We start from the raw sequence: 21,865 nt of genomic DNA, 5'->3' as shown, positions 1-21,865 counted from the left end.
TCACATGCATGCTAATATTTTTTCAAAGCCACACTTGAATTTGTGCCAAACCAGAAATGACTCCCCGAAAGACTCTAACTTTGAAAAAATATAAACATTTAAGTTTGCTTATGCTACGAACACGAATATGGTTCTCATGTCTAAATCATAATCGTAGATCCCGGAGGTCAGAAACTGCGCCTTCCCCTACCCTTCTCTGAGCTCCCATAATATTCGGTTCACGTGTCTATAAAAGCACTGAAATGTATTCTGACGATCTCTGCATGTGTCTTTCTGCCCTACTGGACTGTGGTTCTTTGGAGGACGGGGAATGACTGTCTTCTTTCCACACCCTAGTTCACAGCACTGTGCTGGGCGCGGAACTGGGACTCAACTGTTAGTTAGAACACATGGATGAATGCCCCCTCGCCCCGCCCCACCCCCACCCGCCACGACAGTCAGCCTGGTGCTAGGAAACCCAAGGCACAGTCTCGATCACAACCTTGTTGACCTATGGGACTCAGAGCCTCTACTTTTTCTGGGCCTCCTAAAAACTCTTTCCTTTCTCTTCTAGATAAGGTATGCACTTCGAATTTGAGCATCAAGATTCAAGAAGCCACTGTCAGTAGAGAATTCTATTTTTAAGAGAAGAAAACTATCAGTGGCTCTTTAAATTCACATGTCTGAATAATGGAGAACCTTTCATAGTGTCTGAAGGCATCGGGTTTCGCTGTTTTGCCAAAAAGAAAAACGAGGGTAAACGTCAATCTGGGGAATCATCTACCACACACTTCACCCCTGAATGTCTGTTCGTGGTTCCTTGGCCTGGGGGTGGGCACTGGACAGATAGGATGAGGGTGGGAGAAGCTGCACGCCTTTCATAATTTTTATTTGTAAGCCATGTTATACATTGAGTGCTGACAGAGATGGCTGGTAGCAAGTCTCTTCAGAGACTAAAATAAGGCAAGCCAGTAAGCTGTCACATCCCAGAGCAAGAGTTGAGTACAGACATCTTTAAAAAAAAAAAAAATATATATGGAGTAAAAAGAGCTTTTCTGGTGGGGCAGGAAAAGTCTTTATAGTGGCTGGAGTAAAACTTATTAACTGTTTGAACTGTGTGCCCGAGACATGCAGAGAAGAGAGCATCAGATGTCGGCACATGGCCTTGCTGTCCAGGCTGCAGTTACCAGAGCCCTGGGCAGTCTGGGACCCACAGGATGGCCTCTATCCATGACCTCACATGAGGAGAGATGGGCTAGAAACGCCCAGAGCAGACCTAGTAAATCTCACTTTTCAAAAAGCTCCTCAGGAAATTTTAATATGTAGCCAGGGCTGAGAACCACTAATTGAGAGAAATAAAATGTCAGCTCCCTACAAAATAAAGACAAGATTTCTAATCCCCTAGAGTCCAAGTGGGGCTCTGTGAGATTATAGATACGAAAGTTCTTGGGGCTTTTAGGAAGAAAGTTTCCATGAAGATAAAGTACTTAAAGACTTTGCCAAGTCACTTACAATGATGACAACTTTAAAATGGGTTTTCAGTTGTTTTTCCAACTTGCTCAGAAGGTCAAAACTGACAATGTTGACCAAGCCAGCTGTCAGGCGGTCTTTGCCCGTCACGACGACATTGATGTTCTCTGGGCTAAGAGATGGCAGCCACTGAAGGAAGGCCTGGGGACGACAGGAGAGAACAAAACCAAAATGACGATCAGGCCCAAGAGCTGCCAGCTGGGACCTCAGCCAACCCATCATCTCCACTCTCTCCGTGTGCACCATGCTAACACTCCCCGAAAAATAAACTCGGTCTCTGTCCCTCCATGTCCTACAGCATTTGCCATAACCCTTGTCCCGATTCCATCTTCCTCTTACCCGTCCACTCCCCTTCACTTTCCACTAAAAGGACACTTCCTTCCTCCATAAGCAAGTGCAGTCATAGCAGTCATTTTGTGGTGTCTCTAGATTTCATTTCTGTGATCTCTAACTAGATGGTAAGTTTCTGCAGGGAAAGAATGTGACTCTTCTAAGAGAAATTTAAAAGGAATTTTTAGCAGAACTTGGTACGCTAGAGGCACTGATGACGATGAAAATATCTACATCAGTATTTTCTATGAAGCCACTTGCTCTCTCCAGAAATCTTGCCATTCTGGCCAAAGCCAATACCTAGAGTCAGTGGAAGACCATCTGGGTACTCTTCCATGTCAGTATGCCTGGGGTGACACAATTCTGCTTTGGGGAACACTGGTTCTTTCTTCAGTCTCATCTGACTATCTGACTAGTTCCCAGAACTTTTGAGGGTATGGTGGGAATCTAACACATGCAAAATAAATATGTGCTGAATCACTAGTTTCTAGAGGTACTGGCAGAATTCAGATCATGAGGACAGGAAAAGAATGTGGTACTGTTTCAATGCATATTTTTAAAGTTCTGTTTTCTCCTCAGTCAGAAGGGCATGTCTGGGCATCAGGCTGACAGGCTGCAGACAGAGCTGCCTCTTCTCCACAAGTGGCTCCGGGGGTACTTAGGAAGAGGTGAAGGTGTGAGGAAGCCAACAGCCACCATGGGCAGTATAAAGCTGGGGAAAGCTACAGACGGTGAACTGGGGTCTCCTTCTTCATCAAGTCTGCTTATGTGGACTTTTATTCATTTCTGGATTTACGGTATACAGTAAAGCTGAGTTCATGTCAGATTCTTTGGTCATAAAGGTGCCTGATAGACAGCGAACATCCTAAAGGTATAACCTGATTCTAATTCAGAAACACATGAGTCTAGCCTCAGGAGGCATCTCATCTCCATTCCTGCCTTAAGCTGAAATAAAATCGTTAAAGATCACAGGCCCTGTACCCAAGCTATTACTCGAACCCTATGGAAAACCTTGTTAAAATCACAACACAAAGAGAACCAACCTGCTCCCAAGTGAAGCGCACGGATGACGGCACCACCACCAGGAGCGGCCACTCCTTCCGGTAGAAGGCCGCGATACAGATGGCTTGGATGGTCTTTCCCAGGCCCATGTCATCGGCAAGTAGCAGGCGGCCTCCTTTTGCTATGGCAAAACTGAAAGCAGACAAGGACAGTGACACAACACATCTCCCAGGGGCACGAGTTAACCTGCCACCACGCCACCGTGTAAAGTGATACACATGGGTAGGTGTGGGCCACCATGCCAGCCCGCATGGGCCCTGCTCACAGGAAGAGACCTGCCCCCAAAGAAGGAAGGGCAAGAGCCAATGAGGGGGCAGAATAATAGCAATTTTAAAAAGAGTCCAAATAGGGAAACTGTGAAATGGTGGTCAAAAGGTAGGGAGGACTTTTAGGTCATGGAAGCCAAGGGAGGAAGCTGGCAATAGGAGGCGTCACCCTCAGCCCGATGCAGGTGAGGCCCAGTGGGATATGAAAGGTGGACAGTGGGAAACAGTCTCTAATGAGGGGCTGGGAGGGGTGCACTTGTTCAGGTGAGAGACCTGCCCCGAAGGGGAGGAAAGAAAAAAGACATGATGGTCAAAATATGGCTTTCTGAAGATCAGAATGGGCACTGTGTGCTTAAGGGCAAAGGGAAGGAGCCAGCAAAGACAGAAAATGCTGGAGAAGAGGGGGAGGATGGTCAGAGGAGAGGGTGGAACAGGATATTCATCCAAGAGGGAGCACCAGCCTCAGCAAAGGTTCTCGTTGGCAGCCTCAGGGTCCCAAAGCCCTCCAGCCAGTGAGACAACTCACTGATAGTTTGTGAATAAGGGCGCATTCCACTCTTTTGGACCCCGCCTGGCCTGGGTTGGAATCCCCGCTCCACCACTTAGAAGCAAGTTCTCTAACTTTCTTGCGCTGCAGCTGTAGGTGGAAATAACAAGATCTACCACAGAGATTGCTGCGAGAATTAATAAAGTTACTATGTAAGGCACCTAAAACAGCGCTTGACGCCATCCTGTAAGTGCCAGGGAAATGAATGTTCCTCTTATGGCTGCGATTCCACAAAAAAAAAAAAAGAGAAAAATAATCAAGACACAAACAGTAAGAATGACTTGCTTGAGTCACCCAATGACTCAATGAAAAGCTAAAAGGATCCTGAGTGCCAGATGTCCAGTCTCCTGCTCCAAACACCAGTCCTTGTTCGCCTGAATTCCTGAAAACCTGATCATTTGCTCAGAAACTTGAGAAGCCAGGCGACTGGCTCTTTTTCATTCCTTCTCACACAGTAAAGACAGAGAACGTAACCTCTTCTAATCAGCAGCTGGTAAGGCTGCCAAGAATTTTAGGCTGCAAATGGCCTTTCTGGATTGCCTGGAAATCGTGTTTCTAGCCTTCAAAGGCCAATATTCGACAAAGTTGGAAAAACAGAGCAGCAGATCTGTGAGTGGCGTGAGGCAGGCGTGCCTGGGCATGGCACTTCTCTGTCCTCTCAGCGGCGACAACATCCCATCCCTCCTGCATCCCCCAGGCCATGGCCACCACATTCCTTCAGCGAAAAGGAAAGGAGCCCAGTGGCATGCCCCTCACCTCTCTGAACAGGCCCAGCCCCCTCTTGGCACACATGCTTGGGTTACATCTTCTGGACCATTTCTGGGATCAATCCACAACACAGACAGACGGAGGGAGGGCGAGTGTGAAAAAATTTATTTTTTACACTTTCTGATTTACAAAACTGGTGGCCAGGGCAGACAGGGAGCACCCAAGCAAAACCCACAGAGGGCCTTTTGTTTTGGCCTCCTCAGCGCAACCATTTACAATATGGTTTAGCCCATCTGAGTCATTCTCAAAGCAAACAGACGCTTGAATTTCAGTCTTTCCTTTTTCCCTGCCTTGAGGTGGCCCAACTGAGGAACAAAATGGCCAAAAATGAGAACAAAGCAAATACCCAATAGCAGAGAAACAATCCCACAACTGAATGCCGTATTTTGGCATAACATAAAACAATGCACTCGCCACCAGAAGACGTGGATTTAAGCCCCAGCTCCACTTTTAAGAGCTAAGTGACTTTAGGCAGATGGCTGTCTTTCTGAGCCTCGACTCACTTGTCTCTTGAGAGAGACCATTTATTTAGTCATTAGAGGAATCTGATATATATCTAAAAGATTTTGCTCCATAAATTTAACGGAGTTTTTGATTATAGTTCCTACATACAAAAATGAAACAAAAAAAAGCATAGAATTGAGAGCCTTCTTCCCTCAACATCAAACCCATCCTCTCCAAAGAATGAAGGTAAAAATCTGGATTTAATTAGAAAGTGCTGAAGAAGCTGTAAGTACCATTAGCATTTTCAGAGCCATAGCGAAAAAGGTGGCAACTGCCGGCCAGGTGGTTCTGATGCACACTGGCCGTGGGGTACCTCGCACACAAAGGCCCTCGGCGGTGACAGGATTAACTGGCAAAGCCTGCATGCACCACTTGGGCCCACGGATCTCTACCAGAAACAGGAAGAACTTGACAGTGAAGGCTGGGTGGGCAGCCTCTCTTAGCATTAATGAAGGAGCCAGAGGAAAACACTGCCCTGAGCCCGAGTAGAATGAGGCCCAAAGGACATCGGGACAGACGATGGCCTAAAATGGCAAAGCGTGCCACCTAAGAGAGAGAGAAGCTGGAAGGAAAGGAAGAAAGGGGAGTGGGCAGAGCTGGGACCATGGGAACGCGGTATGGTGTGACTGTGCCCAAACCACACATTGAACAAAATCCTGTCCGAGACAGGAGCCAAACTTCAATCAAAATGCCACAGTGGGCCGCATGTAGACAAGCTGTTTTCATTTGCCAGTTCCACTGACAATTTAGTCACTTTCCTTGACCGGGGCTCTTCCCCACCACACCACTGAGTAACGGATCCCGATTTCATTATTTCAGGAAGGACGACCAAGACCTCTTTCCTCTCCTCCACCTCCCGTATTTTCACTAGAAGGCAAGTTCGAACCTGTCATTTTGCTTCTCCCAAGAAACTCTGGAAAAAAGGACAAGCCAGCACATGGGCTAATCTTTTTTCTTTCTATAGTAAGAGCAGCCTGACTTTCTTTTAGAAAACTACCACCTCCCACTCTTGCTCCAGGGGTGGGCCCATCGCCTGGCCTCACCAACAAGACTTCCAAGCCCCCTGGACACAGTGACTGACTGGTTCCAGTGTCAGCACCAGATTTCACACATTTCAGTGTCAGACCCACAGGAAAGAGGCGCTTCTGCTGGGTTGCTGAGCTGATGGATGTGACCTGGGAGTCCTTAGCATCCCCCGCTGCCACACTTGAGCAGCGTATGGCCGAGAACAAAGCAAATTAAGAAAGCAGAGCTGAGAGGGACAGAGTCCTGATAAGGTCTTTAGAGACCCTGGGTTTTCTAGTACATGCACTGAGAAATCTCTTTTCTTAAACCAGCTTGAGCTGGGTTTCTGCAAACCTGCAATAGAGTCCTGATTAATTTATGGAATTTAGAATCAATGGTTACAGTCAGGCTTTGGTAACAGTACATCCAGCTGTTTAATGCCTAGATCCTTCTAGAGAAAGATGAGCATTCATAAAAGAAAGAGCATCTGAACACCACTGGTGGAGAGTGATGAACTCTGAGCAAGAGGGAGCAAGAGGAAGATCAAGAACCTACTTGACTCCAGCTCTCTGAAAGGGCAGCAGGCTAGACACGAGCTTGGGGTCCACTCTGGAGAGGTCTGCCTCAGGGATGTCTGCCGTGGGACAGAGAGACGTCTTCTCCAGCTGAGAAGCGAAAGCCAGGGTGAGCGTCTTGGGCAGAGGATTCAGCTGAACTTGTGGAAGGCAGCGTACCCTTTCAACTAGAAAGAAGAACAGAGGCATATGAATTGGAGTGTTATGTCCAAGAGATCTGGTAAAAGGGAAGGGGCTTCGAAATACAAAGTTCAATGAAATTCTGCTGTGTGCCATCTTCTCAAAAAAGTAACTGGAGAGAAAATCGGGGACAGATGCATCTGGGAGAACTATTTTCCCTGTTACTTAACTTACGTAAATAACAGGACAATCATTAATGCAAAACTGCTTTTCTATATTATACAAAGATCGGAAAGAACTATAAAGTATTTTTGTGACCGATCTTTCTTTAACCTATAGTAATCCTTAAAATCATCTTGGTATTCCCATTCAAATAAATACAGACCCATATTCCTAAATAAATCAACCCAGAAATAGCAAGACTTAAATCTTGTCTTGTTTCCATTGTCTTTAGGTTTTATTTGATTTCGATGTTTGAGAAATCAGAGAACTCTAAGTCACCTGATATCAACGGGCAAGGAAGCACCCGTGCTCTGTACAGAGAAGCTATTAGGTGTTTCTGAGAAAGATGAGTGGGACAATAGTGTAATTTACAAACAACAAAGGCAGAGTCCATGTGAAGGCTACCAACTCGGAATGCACCTGGTCCTGCACACTTGTGACCCTTTTCGTAAGAGAATAATAATCTCCCTTTGAGAAAAGCGAGTTTTATGGCAGTGATCTCAGTAGTAAAGCAGCTAGAAAATCCATTAGTCTGTAGGTGACCTGCTGGCTCCCTACCTATCCTCTAAGCAAGTGTTGGCAAGTGAAAGCCTGGGGGCCAAATAGGCCTATTGCCTGTTTTTGTAAATAGCTTTACTGGAACACAGTTGTGCCCATTTGTTTATGGATTATCTGTGGCTACTTTCATGCTATAATGGTGAAGTTGTATAGTTGGGACAAAGATTGCATGGCCCACAAAGCCTGCAATATTTATTATCTGGCCTTTTACAAAATAAGTTTACCAACCCCTGATAAGTTCAGAGTCTACGCTATTACTAAAAGTGACCATGACTGAGTCTTCCCATTAAAGCTTATATGTAGGGCGTCTTCACTTTCCTTCCAAGGGTGCTGGCTGCAGACCTCCACATAATAGATGGGGAATTCTCTTCTTCTAGTCAGAAGCCATTAACCCAAGTGGGAAAAATATATTATTTGATATCTACATGGAAATAAAAGCAAATTAATTTCACTGATTTTGCTCTTTGAAAGAATTTAGCCTCATATGATTTTAAAATTAAGAGGGGGAAAAAACTTATTCGATAGACAAACAGAAGATAAAACCAAAGATACAATTTGGGGGCGGGGAAGGGGCAAGGGAAGACTAGTTAAAAAATTACAAAGTTAGAGAAAAGATGATAGACCTAGAGATTGCTGGTGGTAAATGATCATTAAACTACGCATCACAGCCTGCTGTCAGTGGGTCGTAGCTTTCTAGATATTCTCCTCTTTTAATATTGTCCTTTAAAAAATCTAATTAGAAGCATGGCCATTGTTTACAGATCCTCAGTTGCTCTTTATCCCTTACCCTTTCAGGGGCACCCTGGGAGAGTTATGGAAACTCATGGAGGGGCTATTTGTCCTCAGGGAATCCAGTAGAGAGAAACTGGATATATTTTATTTCCATCCAATATTATTTGAAATTCTAAGGTTGTTAGTTCTTTATTCCATAGGGTATTTTTTTCTTAATATCTTACAAGGTATTACAAAAATCTTTTGCCACAACCATCAATTGGCTATCACTGCAAATACTAATGTGAATATGGAGGGCTGAGCCATCTACTGCTACTTTAAATTGCTTTGTATTTGCAATACATTTAAATCCACTTCTGTCTTTCACTAAATATATGTGCCAGTTATTTCTGGAAACAGTCTGTAAGGGCAGAATTACCAGGATAAGAAATTAGGTAAGGTTGAAGGCTTTAATTCAAAAGAGACTGCCCATACTGATGCAGAAATCCATTTTATGCTGCCAAATTAAACCTGAGCATGCTGATTCTGCACACTTCAGGAGACTGAGCACTCTATGTGCTTTCGGAAACCATTTTCATTTTAATCCTGGCGATCTTCAGAACTCAAATACCTGATGAAAACTAAGACGTGGCTGATGATCCAGCCGATGTGAAATGCGGTGCTTTGTAAGCACTGTGTTCTTTCACCACTCAAGAGGGAAAAACCAACCTCCACTCTGTTTTCTACAAACTGCTGCCTCCAAAATCCTACGCTGCTAGTTCAGTCAGCAGCTGTGTTTCTGAGATAGCCCCCATTCGCTGGCAGTGACTGTGGCTGCTGTCCTTGCCCTGTGCCGGGAGCTGACAGGAATGTGCTGTCTGACATCACGAGTCATCTAGAAGTCGTTTCTGTAAAACAGCTCTTTGGCAGCCCACCACTGAGCCACGCAGCACAGATGTCAATGTTTTCAAGTAGTGGCTGACAAGATCGTTGAGGGGGACACAGAACCCTTCCGGACTGTGACGGGGAAAACAAAAGGCTTTATGCCAACTGCACTATGGGCAAAAGGCCTCAAGCCACTTAGGAAAGAGAGAGGAGGTAAGCTCTTAGATTCACCTAACCTGGAGAACATAACCGCCACTACGTCATCGACAAGTATTCACGTACTCGGAACATCTTACTGTCATTTTTAATTAGCATGCACATGTTCGCCAGCTCGGGGTCAATAATCTAATTTCACACATGGGGAACCAGCCCTAGGGATGAGGAGAGGGGCAAATTCCCCCATTTAGTCTGCTAATGATGGACTCAGAGCTAAACCAGAACTGTGATACTCCATAGTGTCTTGTCTTGTCTCCCTGACCGCTTAGTTCATGAATCATGTTACAAACTCAAGATCACAATTTTAGTCTGATTTTTGTCACTGACTTTGTCGTGACCCTGTGATGCTCCCAATAAGGAAAACAACAGTTTCTTTTCTCTGGGTCCAATCTACAAAATGGAGAGAATCAGTCTTACCTTCCACAAGACATTGTAATGACAAGAGAGCATGTAAAAAGTATGAACTCTAAAATCTAGAATTCTTAACTCCAGATCCATGGGATTAATATCAAATGCAAAATCTTAAGTACGGCCATTATGTGTGTTTTTCTGGATGAAGAATCCATTATTTTCATCAGATATTTCAGAGTCTATAGCCCACAAAAGAGCTGGAATCACTATATAATGCTAAGTGAGTCATGAGGCATGGTTTTCAAAATTACATTCATATGCTAACGCTGTATGTATACTGCTTTTTGTCATTCCATGCAAGTCAATTCTTTATAGCTAACATATTTATATGTCTCTCTGTGGTTGAAAGACAAAGTAGAGGGAAAAACTTACTCCTATTGCTCATCAAAAAGTCAGCTTTGGCTAATAGTTCACTCTGAATCACAAGACCCACATAGCAGCAGCCACGGGGTCTCAGATCAATGTCAGCAATTCTTTCTGCTTCAGCTAATGTCTCCTGATACTAAGTATCTCATCATATTCAAACTTAACCTTGAGTTTGCAACGAGTCTTTCCTCAAGGAATTCAAAGCTCTTCCTTTATATTTAATTTCTGGCGTTAGGGTAGATAGAGATTAAAGACCTATCTACTCGCCGCCTCCTTTTTACTAAAAGAACAAACAGGACCAAGAATGTTGAATTATCTACCTGAGGTCACATATTAAGTCACATGAGGAGACAAAGGGGAGAGACCCAGCTTTTAAAGCCCTAGCCCGGTAGGCAAGATGGCCAATGATTTGGAGCTCCCGGGCTGGATCGTGTCTCTCCAGTTCTCGGTGGCACCACCACTGGCTGGCCAATGAGTCCCCAAGGAGGTCAGGAGGGAGGAACGTAAGTTGTGCCGCTGCACACCCACTGCAGAATCGTGACAGCTCGGAAGATGGGTGACACGCTGGCATTCTAGGCCAGGCTGAGATGTGACTATATCCCCCTTTCTCAGGCATATTAGAATTTTTTGCCTCACCCAAGCGGGACAAGAGAAGAAAAATGACAGGCCCAAATGAGCTTCTCCTTCCTGTAGTTCTATCGATACATATAACCCTTCCCTTGGTCAGTCTCCAAAGTACTCATTAAAGGCTTATGCGCCCTGGCCTAGCATCTGCCTCTGGTTGATTATCTGGTTCTAGAAGTAAAGGGAGAGGCTGTTCTTGGACTCTAAAGTGGCTTCCTAGCTAAGTAACCCTAGATCCCCTCTGATCTCCAAAGTCCACATTCCCTCCCTGCTAATACTTCTATGATGGCGGGAGATTTCATGGCCTCGAGGATCTGACGAGCATCTCTCACCTTGATGGAAGAAGAGGCCCTGCGTTCACTTGGGCTGCTGTAAAGCCACCATCTCAGTGGACAGAGACACAGCTACCTGAGAACATCGCCATTTTTACTTGTCCTGTACACAGCGTGTGATGTTACCGAGGCAGAGGGAGGAGAGTCTTCTAAAATACGTTAAATTTAAGGCAGATAATTAAAGCTTAACAATAGCGTGATATAAGACAAGCAAGGTGGGAATCTCACTTAGTTTATTGTGCTCTTCCAAGAGAAAGTTCCACTTCCTGGTCTTGACATCTGCAATGAGAAGAAACAAATAAGCAAATATGACACTCTGCCCTTCTCCTAGATCATCACTCCCTCATTCTCTGGTTTGTGCCTGGCACTGGGGATATGGAAAGTGAGAGTACCCACCCACGAGATGTCACAGAATTCAGGGAGGGAAGTCAAGCAGACTCAGCGACAATACCGGGTTGTAAGGGTGGTGACAAACTGCTCCAGGGATACGTGGCTGGGGATGGCCCAGCAGTCAGAAATGCCCTGAATTTCCAAGATAGGGGATAATATTTGTAGCTCACACTTATTCAGTGCTTACTTCAAGCCAGGCACGGTGGCAAGATTCACATGCACCTTCTCCTCTGTTCCTCACTGTGCTCAAAGCTGGGCACTATTTTTCGATCCCTTTTATACACATGAAACAAGCTGCATGTAGGTGGAATGGTCACAAAGCCTACGTTAAAATCCCAGCTTTGCCACCTCCTAGATCTGTGACCTTGGGCAACTCACATAACTTCTCTGTGCCTCAGTTCTCACATCTGAAAAATGAGGATACTACCGCCTCTGCCTCACAGGGTTCTTGTGAGAATTACATAAAATTTAAATGAAAAATGCTTATGAAAGTGTGCCTGGCAAACAATGAGCACTCAGAAAAAGCAATCATAAACTATTATTTTTATTATTATTATGCCATCTGCTGATTAGTACCACGTGGCATAAACTATACACAATATTTACTAAGAAGGATGAGCATCTCATTAACCAACTTTGGCTAATTACTTAAGAAAGATTACCCTACCAATCTATCTGAGAAAATCAAGAAAGCTTCGACTTGATAAATGCTTTCTGAATGGCAACAGTTAATTCTTCTCTGGCCACAGAGAAAGCAGGTGGTCAGAGAAAAAGCATCATGGACATGGAGAGTCAGAGTCAGGAAAAAAGCAAGGTAGCTTAGGTGTAACCTGACGGAAAGCCCAAAAGCCGACAGGTTCCCCTCGCTGTGGGAGAAGTGTGGGAGACTCTTCCTGACAACAGCGTGATCCTGACAGTGTCAGAGCAGCAAAGGGGGAAGGAAGCCTGTGAACAGGAGCTACGACAAAAGATCCAGTTGTGGTTTTGGATGTCTGGGTGTTGGCAGGACTGGGTGTCAGTATTTTAGCTGTTTACATTCCCAAAATAGCAGACCGTGTCAAAGGTCATACTTTTCAGAAGACACCAGTCACCTGTACTTGCCTGCTGAGGGCCACCCCAAGCTAAAGCTGACAATCTTAACGGGGGCAGGAGAGGCAAGGAATTCTGGCCCTTGCGTGAGCAGCTCATTCTCAGCCCATCTCAACTAAACCCTGCTCACCAGCCTGCCCTCACCAGTTAAAACTGTATCCATCTAAAGGTTAAAAATGTAACAGCTAGTATCACCCTCCTCCTGAAGGAGCCCCAAGCCCTGATGAAAGCTCACTGAGCAAGTAATTCTACGCAGGCATCTTCCATGAAGTTGCCTGAATGTGATATTTCAAAGACAAGAGGTGTTAAGGGTTTACTTTCTACTTGCCCAGGAAAAGGCTAAAACCATTTCAAGTATGGGAATATGAATCCATTAAAGCCACATTGTTCTGCAAAACAATGTGGGCCAAGCTAAGATTGAAAGACAGGAGCTCAGAATTCTAAAGCTGACTTCTGCCCTTATTCTGACAGGGCAGCTGCTGAAGAACCTCACAAAAAATAAAGCAAAGCGGCTCGGCTTTGGCCAGTGGTTGTCAATCCTGGCTGATTATTAGACTTACCCAGAAATTTAAAAAGATACCAATGCTCAGGCCCACTTTAAACCAATTAATTTGGTATCTTTGGGTGGGAAGCAGGCCTCAGTATTTACCCTGGGGGCAGGGCCCAGCCATCTGTGTTTTACCAAGCCCACCAGGTGGTTCTAATGCATGCTCAAGTTTGAGAACCGCTATCTTAGTCTATAGAAAGGCATTTATTTTTATGGTAACCATCTGTTTTTCAAGCTTGGCTAAGGACAAGATATAAACAGGCAGGTTTAATGGCTGAAGCAGGAATTTATCTGCTTCTACAAAGAAGACACTGGGTGACTGGGGAAAATTGTGGGGTCTTCTCTGAGAGGCCTTTAAGGATAAAACAGGCCCCACTATGTGTTCTCTATCTGGAACAATTTAGGCATCACCTTTCTACAATAAGTGGAGCAGATCACAGGAAGGCTCTACCAAGAAAGTCATTTCTGAATATTGGGAGAGAAAAACACCCTACTCTGAGATCACAGAACACTATGCATCCTGGGACTTAGGCAGAGGCCAATTACTTGCCGTAATTTCTGGAATCCATCTGTTTAAACAGTGCCATCAACACTTCTGAATAGCCGATGTCTGCTTCGAAGCGGGCCCGGGAGATGAGCACGCACTGCCCTTTGACAAAGGCAAGGGAGGGAGCTGAAGGAAGGCTGGTCTGTGACACACCGCTGGCCTCTTCCAAAGGCTGCAAGGTGACTGTGGAGAGGTGCTGGGCTGCTTTCACTGCCGAAGAAGAGGAGAACCAAAGATGTGACAAAGTGGATGACTTTCATATGCCCTGGGATGCTCAGGCAGGCAAAGGAGGAAGGCAGGGACAAGAGAAATTGCATGTGGCAGGTAGGCGAGAAAAGGCACTGCTGGATTGCAAAGGTTTGCAAATGTGCTTTACCTGGGGCCTTGGGGATTTCAGTATTTATTGAACATAACTCTCCTGTTCCTTAAAATTTCAAATTAACACACTTAGAACTCAGAAATTAATAGGGGGAAGAAGGATCTCACTAGAATGAGTAAATTCATTAGATAATTTCTGTTGCTGTGTCATAGAAACCACTGAAGTCAACACACCAGAAATTATCCACTTAACCCTATTCCCAGGTCACTACTCTGCTCAGAGAACAAAGGAAAGAGAAAAGGGACTGTCAGGCCACAGGAGCAGTTTTGAAACTTATTTTTTTTTTATCTATCATTGATGTATTTTAGAGATTAAAAGATTAGACTACATAAAACCAAATTATCAAAAAACACAAACTGAAAGGCAAAACTACTGAATAAAGATACTTGCAAGAAAGAAACAGAGCTCAGACTTAAAAACGTACCAAGACCACAAAAGTAAAGATATGGCCAATTCAAACGAGGGGAAGGAATGACAAACATTTGAAGAAACGTGCAACTTTAAATAATCAGAAATAATAAGTCATTTTTCTTTTTTAGTTATCAAATTCACAAAATTAAAAAAATAGGTATCTATTGCTAGTTTATAATAATACCTTTTGGAAAACAATGTGGTAATATACAGCAAGAGCCATAAAAAGTGATCATAATGATCCAATTTCTAAGAATCTCTCCCAATTAACAATTGAAAATACAAAAATTTATGGATAAAGGTGTTTCTTACAACTTTAAAACTAAAAAAACTGGGAGCAAATTGAAATAGACATAAAGAACCTGAAAGTAATATAAAGTCGTATTAAATGTCAATTGTAATTGAATAAAAATGACAAAAAGAAAATGATTTAAGCAATGTATAACACAATCATACAATGAAATGTCATATAGCCATTGTTTTCTGGAATAAATTCTGGAAAAGACAAAAACGCATAAAAAAAAACAGTATTAAGTTCAACAATAGGAAATCATTTTTTTGGAGATCAAAGTGATCTAATAATGGACACCTGCATTTTTGTCACTCAGAATTGACTGTTAACATTCACCATTAAAATAAAAATGCTATGCTGGAACACTAAGTGAAAGAGGCATGATAAAAATTACACTATATATGTAAAAATTTGTATATTTTAGTGCATAGAAAAAAGGCTGGAAGGAACAAAATGTTAATAGTGGTTAACTGAGTGGGGACATCATGCGGGATAGTTTTTCTTCTTTACACATTGATATACTTTCCATATGTTCTACGATAAGCGTGTATTAGGGTTAAAAAAGCAAAATTCTGAGATGTACACCCGAAATTACAGAAAGACTGACAGAGGTCATCTTTATATATTATTTTGATGAAGAGTATAATCTACTAGGAAGACATAACAATCAAGAAACTATCTGAAAATTTACAAACTAGGATAAATGTACAAATCCACAATCATTGCAAGATTGTTCAAGGTTTAGCTGCATAGAGTCTATTATGAGGATTTAGGTTGTTTGCTGAATTGTCAACCTTCCTGGGAGCAGGGGCTGGCATGGCCACCCATCATGGCTGGAACGAGCAGTCCAATGGGAACATGCAGTCTGAAGTTAGACCGTCTGGGTTTGAATCCCAGTTGTACAACTTATTGGCTGTGTGACCCTATGGTAGTTACATATCCTCTCTGGGCCTCAGTTTTCCCATCTGTAAAATGACTGTTCTAAGGGATAAAAGATTTAGCATATGTAAGGGGCTTAGAACAGCCTGGAACATAGCAAGCTCCATTAAGGGCCAACTTTTATCAATATTACCAGTGACTCTCACCCAAGGAGCTTCCTCACCAGGTCAGCCTTAGTAAGAAGAAAAGCTTCGGGATGGTGCCCACAAGCTAGACCACATTTGCTACTCCAAAGTATTTCCTGGGTGAGGGGTGATGACACACCACTTACTTAGGGCATTGTAGTCAGTCATGCTGAAGTTCCATGTCTTGGTGTCAGGATCTGAAATAAAAGAGAAGTACTTGGTCTGTCCACAATGAGGTTATAAATTGTACCTGGACATTCAATAAAAGCTTGTTTAATGAATGAGTGAGTGAATGAATGAATGCTAAGTTCAAAACAGTTGACTGGCAAGCCCCCACTGATTTACAAAATGCTTGCAGAGGACAAACAGTAAATATTAATAAGGACGATGCTTTTTATACCATATTGTGAAATTCAAGTCAGGCCCTAGGATGCTACTGGCCTCACTTAAGAGGGCGGAGGGCAGAGATAGGACAAAAATCCAAGTTCTCTGAGACCCACTGTCATCTGGCAAAGCTCTGACACGAGAAAGGTGTACACCGAGGCAAGGCAGAGCAAGCCACATTCCAGCTCTGCCCTTCAGACAAACCAACCTGAGCATGTTACTTCACCTTGCTGAGCCAGTTTCCATCGCCTTTAAAATGGAAACATCTACTTTTATCAAAAAATTGTTTTTAGGCTTAAGTGCCACAATGCATATAAAGCATCTGGCAGAGGAGCTGGCCTGCCAGTAAACATTCATCTATTCTCCATATGGCCATTTGGCAGCCCCTGATTTTGGCAGCTATTTGAGGGAACGTCTATGACAAAAGGAAACACAAGCTAAAACAGACAAAAAAATTAACAACTGGATGGACAGAATGTGCCAATGTACCCTCTTCATATTTATGAGAAACTGCTAGATTAAAAGAGACTCTAGAAATAGAAAAATAAAACATCTGAAGAACTAGACTGAATAAAGACTCATTACCAAAACTTCTGCTGGGCAGACGCTTAAACACAGCAATGAGCTCTGCATTGTACCCAATCTTCACCTGGAAGCGGTCTCCATTCCTTATGCATTTTCCCTCCTGTGAGCTTACTGTTTTAGGGAGTGAAGCCTGCGATTTCTGTTGGAGTTTTCCCTCTGTCCTGGGCATCACACTCCCTGAGCCATAGAGGACATTGGAAACGTTCTGCCCTAAGGTGGACAAGGGTCTTGCTGGCGTGGCCTCCAATTTAGGATCCTTGGGAGTCTGTCCAGAGATAGTTGGTGTATCCTGAGAACTCTCTCCTTTGGCCAAAGGCTCATGAGTTGTGTTAGCAAAGGGTGTCGATTTGGTCCCATGTGAAGCCTGAGGATGACCTTGACCTAACCCAGGACCCAAAAGCCACTCATTGGAAACCTCTGGAGGACTTTGTGCCAAGGGAGGGGAGATCCCAGTGAGAGTCTTTTGACTTGGTGGGCTTTGGTGAGGGTAGGCTGTGGACATCACTTCTTGCCACTTCCATGTCCCCTTTGCCTGATCTGGAGTGCTAAGATCAAAACTGTGAGGATTATGAGGTCTTTGGTCACCATTAGATGAACTACTAGGATTTTGTTGCTCAAAACTGACACCATGGCTCACTGGCTTAGAAGGATCCCTGGGGAGATTTGGGGAAGGGTTGTGCTTGGACTGGGATGGGTGGGCAGCAATGGAGGAGCTCAAGCCTGCACGCTGGTGCTGTTCTAATAATTTCTCAGCTCTACGAGCCAGAGCCTTTTGTCGATTTTCTTCAATCTTCTTCCTCTGCTCCTCAGTGAGAGGCAAGGACATTTTTGCAGAGAAATACTTATGCAGGAACGTCAATCTTTAATCAGAAACATGGCAAAAGCTGAGGAAGGAAAAAAAGATTGAAATAACATGAAATTTATTTATTTGCCATGTTCCTACCTTGATTTTAAAAGCTTTTGTTGCAGGAAATGCACAAAGAGAACACTCAAAGGATATATTAAATTTCTTTTATAATTAAACACACACACACACACACACACGCATGCTCTTTGACCCTGACAAAGAGCAAAAAGCAAGATCAAATCCAAAGCTGAAGAGGTATTTCAGCTGCAATATTTTTCTCCCTCTCATCCCCCAGCCAACATGAGTTATCAGATCCCAAGGAAGTTATGCAGTGGAATCTAAATCCATCAGATAATGAGAACAACATTTCAAACTAGAAAAAATAATAGATTAGATTGACAAAGACCAAAACAATCACATACCATGGCATAACACTTGCTAACACACTCTTTCCAACCTGGAAGAAGGGAAAAAAACATTAGCCTCACACAGACTGCACACTAAATTCACCCCTCAAATTCAATCTTCTTATCACTCCTGGCAAATGAATCTGCAGGTGGCTGGACGCAAGCCATAGAGTAGTTGGCCTTAAAGCCTGCCTTCCAAAATGCACCACTGCAGGGCAACCCAGGGACTCTTTTGGAAAAGTAAGAAAAAAAAAAGAGTAATACATGCTCGCTGTACAAATTTAGATGCTATATAAAGATGTAAAGAGTAAAATTAATCTGTAATTTCACCATCCATCAATAATCGCTGTTCATAGAGTCCAGTACAGTTCTGATTTTTTTCCTATTAGTATCCATAGACACATGCCACATATTTGGGAGATATATGTATTTATTACGAAATAGAATTATTACATACATTGTTTTGTTCCCTGATTATTTTTTTCAATTAATTTACTCAGGTCATTATTCTATGAGCTGAGCCACTTCTGCAATATTCTAGAGCCAGGGAGCTGGACACTCATTTCTAGGACTTGGTTAGGACTAAATAGTTCCCACCCAATGTAATGGCATGTAGTGCGTATAACAATGGCATAGGGGGCACTCCAAGTGCACTGTTTAGACCTCCGAAAGGAGCCTGAGGGTTCAAAGGTTTCCTTCCTGCTAGGATTCCCTTCGGCTAGAACTCCAAACATCTATTCCCACGGACCTTCCACCACCTCCAACCACCAGCAGTTAAGGGGTTAAAAAAGGCTTTGTTCCTGGGGCACAGCTGAAGGCCTCAGGCTCCCAGGGTATCACGCTTTCCAACCAGGGCTCTCCTGCACCCCGAATTTTCCAAGGCCTAGGGCGTCATCTGCCTCCATGAGCCAAGGGTGGCAACGCCATGGGATGAAGTCCCACTAATTAGCCCCAAACCGTAAAGCCACCGTACCATATGGACACCCCACTTCCTCTGGTTGCTGGAACCTCTGTTCTAACCCTATTTGAGGGAAGCGCTTCACTCTGGCCTGGCAGTAAGAAAGAGCCACGCCCCACTTCCACCCCTATTATCTCCACCTGGATTCATCCCTCTCCTTGGCCTGCTCCCTGCTCTAGACTGGCATTTGGTCTCGTCCGCCTCCGCCGCCTTCTTCCCAGTCTACCTTCTCACCCGGTGAGGCCTAAAATGCACACCACATTCACGGCCCACCGGGAACCCAGGCGCGTCTCCAGAAGACTCCCGGGCCAGATTACGCTTCCAGAAGGGCAGTTAGGAACGGACATTCGTGCGCTGCCCGTTCGCCCCCATTATCTCACCGCCGGGGCCTGAGAGGGAAGAGCGCTTGGTCACCGAGGAACTACATTTCCCAGCGAGCAACACGGCCAGGGCTACTCCCTCAAAAAGTGGGAGTGGTGTCCAGAGCGGTGCTGCAGGGCCTTCTGGGATTTGTAGTTTGGGCCAGAAGCCTAGTGGCAATCGGGAGAGACTAACGTCGTGGGCGAGGCGGGGCTGGAGTGGCGCACCCCGGGAATTGTAGTCTTCAATTCCCTCAAAGGTTAAGCCAAGCACAAGATCTTGAAAGCCTGCGACTTTGAGGCTTTTAAACCGAATATCGCTGTTAGAGCGGTCTCCAGAGGGCTGTGAGAGTTGTCTGCAGAGGCTATCCCAGATGGCCAAACTGATTTGGGGGCTCTCAATAAAAATTATCCCCTAGGGCATTCATTCCTGATATTGATAACATTGCAATTTAAGGCCTACCCACTGTCTCATCTTCAAAAGAGAATTAGCATTATCGTCATCAGGCATTGTGCTGACATTTAATGTGAATTATCTCCTTTAATCATTATTATAACCTTATAGGAACACACAGTATTTGTATCTCATTTTACAGATCAGAAAACTGAGAGAGCTATTCCATAACCCTTTCAAGGCCTTGTTAGACCATTTGGGATTCTGAATCTGAAGCCTCTGCTCTTGAGGGAAAATTAGTAAGCTGACACTATCGGAGTCACTTCCCCCCATTTCTGAGCTCTAGCACCCTTTCCCTTCCACAGTCAACTCCGCTTTACACACTGGTGATAAATGTAATATTTTCCTATCATCAGTGTAGACGTGAATGATGCTATGCTATTTCCAAACGTGGCTCATTTAAAAACAGGTAAATCTCTACTTAAAGATTTTGGAAAATGGCCAAGGCATGTTGTTGAGAAGAAAAAGCACAGCAATGTGCATAGTTTGATACATTAAAAAATTATATGCCCCAATAAATGCATATAAACTCGTAAGGAAGGGCTTGGGAAGGAAATTCGAAAACAACCAAACTCTTCAGGACCAGTAGGATGAGATCCACTCACCTGCTTTTAACCTACATTCTTCTGAATTCTCTGAATTTTCTTATAATAATCATGTAGAACTTGTGTGACTTTTGAAACAGTAAATCAGGTTTTTTTAATGACAAAGACATTGGCCTGTCTTAACCAGACTTAAGTGATATTTAGTATTAAAAAGCATTCAAATCCCTTTTATTGGCCACATAAACACAGTGACTGTGCCTCTATTTTCTCATCTGTAAAGTTAGAAAACAATACCATTTTGCTAAATCTTGTTGTGGTGAGGATCAAAGCAAGATAATATGAGAGAAGTGCTTAGGGACCTCTGAAATCTCAGAACAGAACAGATGGGAGAGGGGTGTTGCTATTATTTGAGGTAAATCTTCCTAAGTCTTTCATTTCTCTGTACCTGGCACCCACTTCCTACTATATATGTGAACAGAAATGAATGAACACCTTTCCCTGTCCTTCCTGGCTCCCACAGAGTCAGTTAATTTACTAAGAAAGCTTGGTGCTATGCACTTCACCCACACCTGCCACCAATTTATATAACAGTCACTTCGCTTGGTTGTGCTCAGTCATCTCACCTGTAAAAAGATACATCGCCCTTTGATATATGCTAAGAGGGCATGTGGATGAGTGGACCTTGAATCCTAGAATTCCTATAGATTCATGGATCTTATCCCCCAAATCCCAATTTGGTAGGTATGGAATTGGATTAGAAGATGTGATTACCTTTCTAGGTCTAAATTTCTAAGAATGAGAAATTTAAATAAGAATTCCATTTAAAAAATCATCTTCAGAAAGTAAACTAATCATATATTACTCAATATTCATCTCTGTTTTGTCAACAGCATCATTTATTGAGGTCTTACTATATGCAAAGCTTTTTTTTAAAAAAAAATTTCTATACTTCTGAATTTCTTGAGACAATTTATAATGAAAATTCACTCATTAAAAGATTTAAAGGCCTGAAGGAAAACAGAAGAGCCAAAGAATGAAGAAAGAGTACAGGATAGTTGGAGCAGTCAAGCTCCAATCAAAAAGGCCTTCCAATAAACATCACACTGTTGGAGCTCCCAGCAGGTCAGTTGAGCAATGCCATATTAGTTCGAAGCATCATCTTTATGCTTAAGAAACACACAAATGAAAGGTCAATGTGATGAGTATTTAGTAAAGTTAAATTTTTAAATGATTTATAAAAGTATATGTTATAATTATATACAATTACATAAAATGACTAGGAACTCACAACTTTTAATGTTTAACTGGCTTTCCTTTAGTAAAATGATGACGGCTGTAAATGCTTTTATTTACCAAAATAAAAAGTTGTTTTCCCCTCCCCAAAATCTAATAATGTTCAGTCTGTTAAATCCAAAAATCTGGCAGACGCGATTGTGCGGGATTCCAGAGATAATGAACATCCAGTTCCTGTCCCTCCGAGAGGTTACAGTATTTGGAGGATAGAAGACAAGTAGCTAAAATTGTCAGATTTAGCTAATGTCCCAAATATTTGTCCCAAATATTGCATGGCACATGCTTATACTAAAAAAGTATTTG

At 43.4% G+C, this 21,865-nt stretch overlaps 1 protein-coding gene across 1 annotated transcript in view; it reads right to left on the bottom strand.

Moving 5' to 3' along the window:
* SMARCAL1 (SNF2 related chromatin remodeling annealing helicase 1) overlaps positions 1-19,338 on the bottom strand; it is a 51,908-nt gene extending 32,570 nt beyond the window's left edge. Inside the window, 9 exon segments of the mRNA XM_039844725.1 lie at positions 1,492-1,650; positions 2,883-3,033; positions 6,547-6,733; positions 11,240-11,290; positions 13,588-13,794; positions 15,877-15,927; positions 16,700-17,583; positions 17,969-18,003; positions 19,146-19,338. Of these exon segments, the coding sequence (XP_039700659.1) occupies positions 1,492-1,650; positions 2,883-3,033; positions 6,547-6,733; positions 11,240-11,290; positions 13,588-13,794; positions 15,877-15,927; positions 16,700-17,525 (1,632 nt within the window). The 5' untranslated portion in view covers positions 17,526-17,583; positions 17,969-18,003; positions 19,146-19,338.
* Between the last annotated feature and the right edge of the window lie 2,527 nt (positions 19,339-21,865).

The sequence above is a fragment of the Pteropus medius genome, unplaced genomic scaffold (genome assembly GCF_902729225.1).
Source record: "Pteropus medius unplaced genomic scaffold, Ma_sr-lr_union100, whole genome shotgun sequence".
In the NCBI taxonomy this organism is placed as follows: Eukaryota; Metazoa; Chordata; class Mammalia; order Chiroptera; family Pteropodidae; genus Pteropus; species Pteropus medius.
The sequence above is the reverse complement of the archived record's forward strand: the minus strand, read 5'-3'. Positions and strand labels throughout refer to the sequence as shown.